This window comes from Procambarus clarkii, chromosome 92, assembly GCF_040958095.1.
Source record: "Procambarus clarkii isolate CNS0578487 chromosome 92, FALCON_Pclarkii_2.0, whole genome shotgun sequence".
NCBI classification, from domain to species: Eukaryota; Metazoa; Arthropoda; class Malacostraca; order Decapoda; family Cambaridae; genus Procambarus; species Procambarus clarkii.
The window spans coordinates 4,147,898-4,160,378 of NC_091241.1; the positions used below are offsets into that span (position 1 = coordinate 4,147,898).

Consider the following 12,481-nt stretch of genomic DNA (forward strand, 5'->3'; position numbering starts at 1 on the left):
CTGTTCTCAGTTTTGGTTCACCACACCTGCTTTTCCTTTCATTAGAATGACCTTGAATCCCCTTTTCTTTGTGCCTCTGTGAGGTTACTAGGTTTTGGCCTCTTGTCTCTAATATGCTTTTTTAAGACTCACACGGGCCTAGTATGACTCTTACTTAAGTGGAGCAATCCAGGAAAACCAATGCATAAATGTTCAGAATAAACCAAATGGTACACTGGGTTTTATTGCTAGAAGTATTAGCAATAAAACAATAACTATTATTTTTCAATTGCATCTTCCTCCTGTTAGGTCCCATTTAGATCATGTAGTTCAATTTTGGCTGCCATACTATAGAATGAACCTAAATTTACTTGAATGCCTTCAGTGAAGGATGACAAACTTAATGCCGAGAATTAGAATACTTCCACATAAAAAAAAAAAGAGATTAAAGCATAATTTACATTATCTAGAATGGCAAAGTACTAAGGGATGACATGATTAAAGCTCACAAATGGATGAAGGAGTATAACAAAGAGAATATTAATAAGCATTACATATATCAACAGAAAACAGAACAATAGAAAAGTTGGAGAAGTTTTTATTTAGGAAAGAACTTGGAAAACAGAATTGTTGATTTACGGAACAAATTGCCAGGTAACATAATTGACATGGGATCGCTTCATCATTTCAGTCTTGGGTTAGACAAAAATATGACTATGGGGAGGTATAAAAAGGAACTACCTTGAATGGGCCAATAAGCCTTCTGTAGTTTCTTTTATTATTGTGTTCTTATGTAAGTACCGTAATCCCAATGAGTAATAAAATGCTTCAGACATTAGTTTCAATAAATATCAATATATACTCAGTTTAATAAATATATTTAAACTTACAAATTTGTCTGCTTGGTATCAAAAGTGTTAAGTACTGAGGCAAGGGTATCGACGAAGGTGGAGCAAAGGGCTTGCCGATCACTTGCCGAGGGCTTCCCCAGCAGTCCTAACCACACAGGTCGGCACAATCGTGGCCCACTCACCATATCTATTATATCCTGAAGAAAATAAAGATAATATGCATTACTTTAGTATTAATGTACCTATGAATTTTCTTACAGATAATAATACTGTAATAGCATATGGCCCTTTCCCATTGAGTTCTCCATAGCATTTCTGGGTCAAAGTACAATGTACAGTATGTACATTGTACATACTGTACATTGTAATTTGTTCCTCAAAAATTTGTTCCTCAAAAAAAGAAAAAGAGTTAAAACTAATTTTTGTTAGTTTACTATAATATCAATCAGAATCATAAACTTATTTATTTACACACACACACACACACACACACACACACACTAAAGCTAGAATATGCAGCGGTTGTGTGGTGCCAATATCTTAAGAAGCACATCAACAAACTGGAAAAGGTGCAAAGACATGCTACTAAGTGGCTCCCAGAACTGAAGGGCAAGAGCTACGAGGAGAGGTTAGAGGCATTAAATATGCCAAAACTAGAAGACAGAAGAAAAAGAGGTGATATGATCACTACATACAAAATAGTAACAGGAATTGATAAAATCGATAGGGAAGATTTCCTGAGACCTTGAACTTTAAGAACAAGAGGTCATAGATATAAACTAGCTAAACACAGATGCCAAAGAAATATAAGAAAATTCACTTTCGCAAACAGAGTGGTAGACTGTTGGAACAAGTTAGGGGAGAAGGTGGTGGAGGCCAAGACCGTCAGTAGTTTCAAAGCGTTATATGACAGAGTGCTGGGAAGACGGGACACCACGAGCGTAGCTCTCATTCAGTAACTACACTTAGGTAATTACACACACAATTAGGATGACGAGAAGACAATTTCAAGGAGAACTAATACTATATACAGGTACTAATCATACCATGAAGTCATTACAGTGAAAAATGCGATTTAGTTTGTATGCTTGATTGCCTCTAGTCAAAGTCTATTACCATGATCAAGTTTAAGAAATGACGATGAAATGACATTTACAGGCAACAATTACTGATCAAAGTTACAACAACACTGGAGTCAATGCTCTGCAGTAAATGCCATATAACTTGCTGCATGATCATTATTAACTTTGTAGGTACCAAATTCCACAACATTGATGAGTGTTTTTTACACTAACCTGCTGAAGCTGTGTCACCGCTTGATGGGTGCTGGAGACGAAGCTTTGGCGGTGCAAGTACGCAGCATCCAGTGATGATTGCAGTTTATTCATTAATGACTCAATTACAGTAAGGTGAAGAAATATCCATTCTTCCAACTGCCTGCATTTAATTGAAATAAATAAGCATTTTAAATTGAGATAAGATAAGTTTCAAAATTTTTATCACTGTGTTTTAAGACACATTGATTTTGTTGCAAATGTTTAGTATATACAAGGGACTGAGTGGAATGAAATGCTTCTTTCTGATCTGATCCTTCAGTTTCTACCTAAGCAAGTAACTGGGTCCAGTCAGGAAAGAGATGAGAGGAATGAAAGAGTGTTGGCCCTGGAGTACAAGAGCTTAAACTTGTAGCAAACAATATTACCTCTAATGTTTCAACTACTCATCCCCATAATGACTAATGGCACCTGCAATCGTATTCACTAACCATTAATGACATCTGCAATTTGATTATTAGAGGTTCCCCAGAAGTTCCAGTCTGGCATGCTTTCCCATTAGCTGGTTTACAGCAGTTTAGGCCAGGAAACAGGTTAGGTGAAGCATGGACAGAAGACAATCAGGAACATAGCATCATCAGTCAACTCCACCACAACCTATCTACCATAACAGCCTAACCCATAAGAGGTGGTTACAAAAGTTGCAGAAACAGGCAGGAATAAAAGATAACATGCTCACGTTGATAAGGGAGTGTAAGCAACAGAAAACATTGCGTAACTGTGAGGGGCAAGACCTCAGAGTGGCGAGATGTCACCAGTGAAGTCCCACAGGGCTCTGTACTTGGACCCATTCTATTTCTGATACCTGTACTGTATATGTAAATGAAGGTATAGAGGGTATACCCTCTGAGGTTTCAGAGGGTATAGACTCATTCCTTTCAATGTCTGATTCAAAATTATGAGAAGAATCAAGACAGATGAAAATAGATACAGACTACAGGACGACCTGGAGGAATGGTCTAGAAAATGGCTACTAAAGTTTAACTCAGGTAAGTGTAAAGTACAGTAATGAAATTAGATGAAGGGAGCAGGAGGCTGAACACAAGGTACCATCTTGCCATGGGAGGAGAAATCCTGCAAGTGTCAGAAAGATCAGAGGGTTTGATATCACATCGAACCTGTCCCCAAAAGCCAACATCAAAAGGATATCATCAGCAGCATATGCTAGATTGGTGAACATAAGAACTGCTTTTAGAAACTTGTGTAGTGAATCATTTAGAACCCTGTATACCACTTATGACAGACCAATCCTGGAGTAAGCAGCTCCAGCCTGGAGTCCATACCTAGTTAAACACAAGACAAATTTATAGAAGATTCAGAGGTATGCGACCAAACTAGTCCCAGAACTGAGAGATATAAGTTATGAGGAAAGGCTATGGGAACTAAACCTCATATCCCTTGAAAACAGAAGAGTAAGATGAGGCATAATCACCACTTATAAAATTCCAAGAGGAATTGACAGGGTGAACAAAGAAACTATTTAGCATGGGTGGAACATGAACAAAAGGACAGGTGGAAACTGAGTACCCAAATGAGCCAAAGAGACATTAAAAAGAATTTTGTCAGTGTCAGGGTAATGTCAAGACTCCATACACATTTTCAAATGTAGATATAATAGAGCCCGATAGACTCGGGAATCTGTACACCAGTTGATTGACAGTTCAGAGGCGGGACCAAAGAGCCAAAGTTCAATCCAGCAAGTACATTTAGGCAAGTACCAGTGATTCTGTGGCAAATGCTCTTGATGTACTGTGGATCTTCTCCAACACCACTGATGTTCATCAGCAAATGATGTAATACACGACGAGTTGAATTTAAAGTCACAAACTAGATGCTAGAAGCCCAAACCAGATGCTAGAGAGAGCCACTCCCAGCTGCATTCAAACTCTTTATTCTTACACGTCATCCGAACCCCCCACCCCAGCCTCATTCAAGCTCTAGTTTCAGCCTCACTCAAGCGCTTTGTTCTTGGCTCCAGGCCTTGCACAAGATCTCTGTCTTGGGCCACGTTCAGCACTATGTCCTGCCTGACTTTGCCAGCAGCATCGACTCCACCAATAGCGCATAACAAACATCCTCATCTCAATTTATCATGACAAACTATTTCTAACATCTAACTGCTGTAATCAAGCCTATCAAATAAACATTAAAAAGCACCACACTCTTTGAATGTTGTCACCCTAAATCATATATTGTACATTACAAATTCTAGGGAACCACTGAGGAATGTTTTATTGTACTCAATTTTATTTTGTTATACTGTATTATATTGTTTTGATGATGATGATGAAGATTAAGTCACCCAAGAGGTGACATGGGCATGAGTAGCCCGGTAGTGTATTATTTTGCTGTCAATGAGCAAATGCCTTCCTCACCCCATGGAAATAAGAAATGAAATGTTGAGAATGAAGTGTCAAAATCAATACTTTTACCTCTCAAGTTCAGACACACCATTGCCAAGTTGAATAATGACAGCAATGCCCAACTTGGTGGCACGACGTCCAGGCTGCAGTGAGGAACTACTTCCTTCCTCTTGCATTTCACTATCACGTCCTAGAGCTTCTAGAGAGGTGTTGACATTGTGCAAAAAGCGCCGCTGTAGGCTATTAAGGCTACCTGAATGCTTGAGACTATTGCCTGATCCTGGAAGAAATCAAACAATTACCATGTGACTTCCTACCTTGTAATGACACTTGTCATAGTGAGTCAACATAAGAACATAAGAATAAAGGTAACTGCAGAAGGCCTATTGGCCCATATGAGGCAGGTCCTATTTATAATCACCCCAATCTCATTCATATATATGTCTAACCTATGCTTGAAACAATCAAGGGCTCCTACTTCTATTATGTTATGCAGTAATTGATTCCACAAATCAACAACCCTGTTACCGAGCCAGCATTTACCCAAGTCTTTCCTAAATCTAAACTTATTCAATTTATAACCTTTGTTTCATTACACATAGAAATCACAATAGCCGTGACGAGGGTTCAAACCATGACGAGGTTCGAACCCTCGTCACACAACCTGTCCTCTTAAAAATAGCGGTCGCTTTTGGCCGTTTACCCGTATGGCCGAAAGTGGACGTAATTTGAAAATTAAAAAATATTTAAATAAATTTGGGATTTTTTTTCAACAATAGTAAGTTAAGGGTCCTCTGATAGGTTAGGCGGGCAGGAAATTCTCATAAAGTTTCAAAGCGTTATGAAAAACATGTTAATTGAAAGTTGCCTGTTTTAGCCTTGCCGAGTAAGCCGGACGACTCAAACAGAAAACGGAACAGTACGTCACTTTTGCAAATTGATTTTATTTCAAATTACGTCCAAATTTGGCCATAGCGCGCATACAAGCAAAAAGTGACCTTATTTTTAAGAGGATGGGTTGCGTCACGGCCCTTGTGGATTTGTTCATTGTTTCATGTTCTGTCCTGTGTTGATACTTTTAATATTCTATTAATATCCCCTTTGTTATGTACATTAATCCATTTCTACATCTCTATCATGTCACCCCTAATTATTTGCCTTTCTAGAGAATGTAATTTAAGCTTTGTCAATCTTTCTTTATATGACAGGTTTCTAATTTGGGGGGTTAACTTTGTCATCCTATGCTGGATGCATTCTAGTGAATTTATATCCATTCTATAGTATGGTGACCAAAACTGAACTGCATAATCTAAATGAGGCCTAACAAGAGCAAGATATAGCTGAAGAATAACATCAGGTGTCTTATTACTAACACTTCGATAAATAAATCCCAGTGTCCTATTTGCCTTATTACGAACATTTATGCATTGATTTTTTGGTTTTAAATTCTTACTATCCCTTTCACAATCTGACTTTGAAATCTCAACACCATCTAGCTCATATCTAGTAAATGTCATCTTTACCTAGCCTCAAAACCTTATATTTGTCAGCATTAAATTGCATCTGTTAATCTTTTGACCATTTCAAAACCCTATTTAGATCATCTAAATAGTATATTATAGCAGCAGTATACATACTGTATTACTGTACTGTATTCTGAAAACATGCATGATTAGGTTTACTGCTATTCAATTTTATTTCAGAAAATACGTAAGTATAACAAGGATAATTTAAATTTAACACATCACCTAATAAAGCAACATGAGAAGGGACATTAAGAGCAATAATAGCAAAAAAGCACAACCATAACAAGAAGCAACATACCTTGGCGTGAGGAGGGTGTGCCTACTGGGGTGTTGGGTATAGATGGCGGAGAAAGAAACGAGCCACAGGTGGAAGAATAAGGAGACGGGGGCCCACCAAATCCTGAATCCCCTTCACTGTGAGATGTGCTAAGTAAATGAGGCATTTCCACTGCCCAAGTTTGGGTTCCTCCAAAACCTCCAGGTCCCCATGGTGCTTCAAGGCTCTCTGTACGTGAAGTGCTTCCACTCCACGAGCTGATTGAACTGCTGAATGATGCATCTTCTATCCCCTGATCACTAGATGGAAACATATGAAATTCTAAAACCTAGCATTGAATGTAATGAAATACCTATTTCTGGGCATGAAATACAGGTACTGTACCTATTTTCTAGGCGAGCCCTAGTGGGTCTCTGAAGCTATACACCGAGATGTTGACCAAACCACACACTAGAAGATGAAAAGACAAAAACGTTTCGGTCCACCCTGGACCATTATCAAGTCGATTGGTCCATGACGGACCAAAATGTTGTTGTCTTTTCATCTTTTAGTGTGTGGTTTGGTCAACATTCAGCCACGTTATTGTGACTATCTGTATACACCGAGATGGTCCCCATCTACAAAGTCGCACCAGGGCTAGAACCTGGCCCCCACCTCACAGAGGCGCAGGGAGCAGTGTCATTTTGCCATCCCACCAGGGAAGTAATCCATAAAGTCAGCAAGTCAAAACAAACCACTGCTGAGTTTAAAAAAAAAAAAAAAAAAAATCAAAGCCTCACAACCTGCTTTGTAAGGCTTTGTGAGGCTCATGAACTCCCCCAACTATGTAAATAAATGATCAAAACACTCAAAACCAGCATGAGCTCATTCACCCAACCTCCTCTTGTCTCACCCAGAAATAGGCATTTCATTACATTCAATGCTGGGTTTCTGGAGGCAGCCCTTTCAGGCTCCTTGAAGCTAACTACCCACAGAGAAGGAAGAACACATAGAAACTTACCAGGAAGAAGGGAAATCCACAGGAGTCAGGATGAAGAAGAGACCCCCAGATGAATTCTACGACCCAAGGGCCACAAAAAGATGCCAAAGCCTAGGAACATTCAGCAAATGCTGGGCAGCCAGAACCCTGTAAGACTACCAAAACCCCAACACCCAAATATCAATCCAGCACATATTAGCAAAAATAACAAATTTCCAAACTTCATGGGCACAAGAGTAGATCACAGGCTGGCTAAACTTAACAACATTGTAGACAACTTTAGAAATACAAGCCTTGGAATAGGGAACCAAGGAAACATGATCAACCCACAGAGTGTCCACTGAAGCAGAATCAGTGGTCCAAGGGTAGTAGCATAGAGCCACCACTGGACACAGGACATGATGCACCCCAGCCAAACCAACCAAGCATCAATACAATACCCAAAGGATCTCCAGGAAGCCAACCGACTCTTTACTCACAAATTAATAAAATGTCCACCAGGGCCAAAAGAACAAAAACTACATCTCTTAAGGAAAGCATGAAGCTTCTTGACCCAACAACCGGGGTAAGAGAGACAAAAAATAAGGCCTTGGAAAAAAGAATCATAGACCAAAGAGGACACAGCAAAATTAAAAGAACAAAAAATGCCTGGCTTTGGACACCAAACAAGAACCTGAAACAAAGGCTGGGTGGCTGGCAGCCAGGTCAGGCCAGACTCCAACATGGCCAGGACCCAGAACAACAGCTGGACTCGGGAAAAGAGGTATGGAAAGCCCCTATCTCAACCAGTTCAGCCGAGAGGCATCTACCGCAAGGACCCTGCGATTGGAAAATGAAGTTGCATATAGAAGAAGGTGCCAATTTCATGCTGACGCAATAAGGTCCACCTCTGGGTGCCCGCAAGTCTTATAAAGATAAAGAAAGGAGGTGGCATCGACGGTCTAATCTGTGTTAACTGGAAAGAACTGGGACATACCAGATATAGATGCATCATCTGTGAGAATGTTGGACACTCCCTGAATGTGAACTGTGCGAAGAATAATACACACAAAATCCAGCAGAAGCACTACTTGTATCGTCCAGCTCCATAGGGCAAGGGACCAAAGGGAACCTCCCTGATTGTGGCAATGAATTATGGAAGAACAGTCTGAATGGGGCTGGAACACACAGACTAGAGGAATTAGAACCTTCAGCAGTGCATACCACACTGCCGCAAGCTCCTGCACTACACTGTGAACCGAATGAAGCAAGGAGATCAACGACACTGGCTGGCTTGGTAAGCAAATGTCGCAAAGCCCCAACCCAGAGCCAAGGTGTCTGTAAATATGTTGAGAGAAGGAGGAGGAGGTTGTTTTAGATTCAGCTACTTGTAACAAACAGTTCTACGTAGCACGGGCTATGGTGAGCCCGTAGTGGACTTGACTTGGCACAGGAACAGGGCTGTATGTGTCGGCTCTCTGTTGTTGTTGTTGTATGTTTTTTATATTTAGCCACTCAGAACCAAATATCCATGAAGCACGGGCTATAATGAGCCCGTAACCGAGTTCGGTTATTCGCAATAATCTTGTTACTGTGATATTTGGGTCAGAGTTTTAAATGGAGGTGGGGCTTCCTCCTTTTCTCCAGTTTCTTTTCCGCTTCTGTTTTAGCGTGCTGGTTTTAGTCTTGTTTTAATGACATTATCTTGTGGCGGATAGAGATGCACAGTGTTCATTAGTATGTCCCATTCTTCAACTGCTTTTCTAACCATTGAAGCCACTGTGGATTTTGCATCTACTACAGCTGCTCTTGTTAGATGAATGTTGAGTTTGATGTGCAGGGCTTCAGTTGCTTCCCATTCCAGTAAGTAGTGTCATAGCAGCGGCTCTGCATCTGTTCCACAGATATGACACCAACTATTGGGTTTATTATCTACCAGCAGCACTTGTAGCCAAGTCTGAGTCTGTGTATGGCTACTGCAATGTCTCTGGATAGCTTTTTTCCAGGCTTGAAAGAGGAGTACCTAGTGGCTTGTTTGTACTAAATTGCAGTGGGTCTGCCTTCTGCTACCTTGGCTCTGTGGCTACTTTTGATAGTTGAGTATTTTCTTCTTGATTTGCTCCTTAATCTGTGAAAAACTTGGGAGGTATTTTAACCTGTACAACAGGTAGATCAGTGGCAGTTTATACTAGTGAGTTTGCCTTTTCATTACTATCTATGCCAATGTGACATGTATTCAATTTACGGAAATGAAGGAGGAACGGAGGTAAGTTTTAGGGAACTGTACCCTAAAAAGCCCTGAGAGGAAGTCGGTGACACAGTAGCCAGTGAAAGGCCAATGGAGGCCAAGGCCAATATTCAACGATTGTGGCAGCAACAAAAGGGTCTGAACTGGAGATACCAGGATAGCCGTTTAAGCCACACCTTGCCCAGAGGAAAATCATGCAGTTAAGTTTAAGTTCCTGCTCAACCCCTTGAGCAACCATCGAGTCACTCGAGGCCAACAGACGGCAGCACTGCAACTGGATTATGGGCAGCGGGAAAAGGGGAAAGTGAAGCCGACCAAGATCCCCCCCCCCCGAACACCTGCAACACAGTCAACACCTCACAGTATTCAAGCACAGGATACGACAAAAGCTGTGCCAAGCCGTAAGTGAAAACAAAGGATTGTCTGCTAGCCAGGATGACTCCAGAAACTAATAATGGATCCAAAAAGAGAGGAAGACTCAAACTCAAAAAGAGGAAGGAACCATCAAAGAGGCCTAATCCAGGTCTCACAGGAGGTACTGCATGTGAAGAGAGTTCCTGAGCCGCAGAAGAAGGGACCCAAGGAGGAGGAAACCTCCATAAGACGATCCCGATGGTCCCAAAGGCACGTGGAACCAAACCCAGGGAAAAACTGCACCCAAATCATATTCATACAGGGAGAGAGGATATGACGATGTCTGACAACTTAATGTTTAGGGAGCGTAACCAAGCAAATATAGCATCAGCCAGAAAAATGATAGGATGGATTACAAGAACCTTCAAATCCATGGATCCCATCACAATGGTTATACATGTACTATTCAAATTAATTATGTTCTCCCATCTTGAGAACTGCTCCATACTCACTTCCCCTTCCAGAGCAGGAGATATTGCTGAAATATTGAGAATACAGAGAACACATACAGCATTTATAGGTACTGTACAATAAAACACCTAAATTATTGAGATCATCTCAAAACTCTCCAAATGTACCCTAGAAAGGAGACGAGAGAGAGATCAAATAATATGCATATGGAAGTTTCTGGAGGGCCAGGTTCCATATCTAAAACAGTAACATAACAACATACTGGAGTGAACAATATGGAAGGAACTGTAGAATAGAACCAGTGAAGAGGAGAGGTATCACAGGCACAATTAGAGAACACTGTACAAACATCAGAGGTCCATGGTTGTTCAACATACTCCTAGCAAGCATAAGAAATATTGGTGAAACAAACGTGGACGTTTTCAAGAGAAAACTGCATAGTTTTCTTCAAGAAGTGCCAGACCAACTAGGCTGTGATAGGCCTGTTACCTGCTCAAATAAACAGCGTGTTGGACCAAGCTCTCACAACTCAAACCTGGCCCTGGCCAGGTATGGGGAGTAGAAGCACTCCCAGAACCCCATCCAGGTACAATCCAGGTACATGGTGACAGAATTGTAACACCCATGACTCCCCCTCCCTCCCATGAGCTATCACCCAGGGAAGCCTTCTCCAAGAGGTCAGCTCAGATGACCTCTGGATCGTCTTGCAAGTTGATTAAAAATTCCTGGGCTAGTCTTAGTCAGCTAGTTTCAAGTATGTAATATTTCATGATACTCTTGTCAACATTGTAATGAAATTAGACTCCCCAGATTCTTATGTGTAAACATCCATGGATCTCCCCCTTTTAGCCAGGTCAGAGGTCAGTCACACATGTAATTAATAATTCCCCTCCTTGAAGAAGTGTATGGTGAATGTCACACAAACTTAATGGGAAAATTCTTGAATGTTTGTGCACATGTGACCTGACCTCTTGCATCTTCAGTGTAGGTAGCAACAGCAAATCTCCACCCCCTTCCCCCTTTTTGGTGTGTATATATGCCCCTGTAGAAGAGTTAGAGAGAGAGTGCTGGATACCAGGGTCCAGAGCGGGTCTGTAAAGAACATCACACAGCCAGGGAGAGACAGAGTGAATCCACTGGATGGAGAGACAGAGGGGTCTTAAGGTAAAGTGTGATCTCTGATAGTATTGTTCCATGTCTGAATTACATCACAATTGCCAGTGTAGAGTAGCGCTTATCTTTGGTGAATTTAATATTTTGTTCTCAATAAACTCATGTTAAACTTTTCGTCTGTGTCAATTGTTGGATCCTCTCATCCGCAGTATATAGTTTTGTTAACAACCGACCCGTAAAAAATGACAGTTAAAGAAAGAGGACTCTCCAAGTCAAGCAATGTTTCTTGCCTCATTGCTTGAGATAGCTAATGGACAAGGCAGGATGGAGGCAGTGATTAGTTAATTTAATAAGCTCTCTGCATAGCATTTCCTTGAAGGGTACCCTTGGTTACCGGTGTAACCATCAGTGGTACACCATATGTCAGTTCATATTATGGTAAATATAAATACCCCAGTGTTCATTAACAGTGTTACCAAGTGCAACCAGTAGGAAGTGTTACTCAGTAAGTATATATATTAGTATCCATCAGCATACTCTCTCTATTCCTACTTACTTTCTCCTTTCTCCTCCTTCCTCCTCCTCTCCTTATCCTACCACTTCTCTTCCCGTGCGCCCCTCGTTTTCTGTTGCCCCACAGACGAGTTCCCCCTCCCCGACCACGTTTTCTAATCCTTTCCACCTCCCCACTCTTCTCCTTTATTCCTCCCTCCCTTCCTCTGCTTTACTTCTCACCATCAAGTATGGTCTAGGATACACTAATTTTAGTTTACAACTTTCGTAATGTTACAATATTGGAGGTACTTTATAGGGGTGTTACAGCATATCCCACAGGACTCAGGGTCGAAGGTGTCACTGACCCAACAGGCAGCATGGTGGAGGCAGAACCAGTGATCGTTGTGCCATGGCACGAACAGTGAGCAACCCTAAAACTCACACAAGGCGATAGCAGGTTTGGGAGAGTTTGGGGGAGTTTGGGAAAATATTGCCCGAAACGCTATGCGTAC

General features: G+C 41.2%; 1 protein-coding gene across 1 annotated transcript in view; it reads right to left on the reverse strand.

Moving 5' to 3' along the window:
* Window positions 1–12,481, reverse strand: part of LOC123775146 (uncharacterized) — a 55,102-nt gene that overhangs the window by 26,196 nt on the left and 16,425 nt on the right. Inside the window, exons 4-7 of the mRNA XM_045770064.2 lie at window positions 6,352–6,629; window positions 4,597–4,807; window positions 2,126–2,267; window positions 870–1,027 (exon numbers count right to left, since the gene is read on the reverse strand). Of these exons, the coding sequence (XP_045626020.2) occupies window positions 870–1,027; window positions 2,126–2,267; window positions 4,597–4,807; window positions 6,352–6,629 (789 nt within the window). The remainder of the gene's footprint in view (window positions 1–869; window positions 1,028–2,125; window positions 2,268–4,596; window positions 4,808–6,351; window positions 6,630–12,481) is intronic.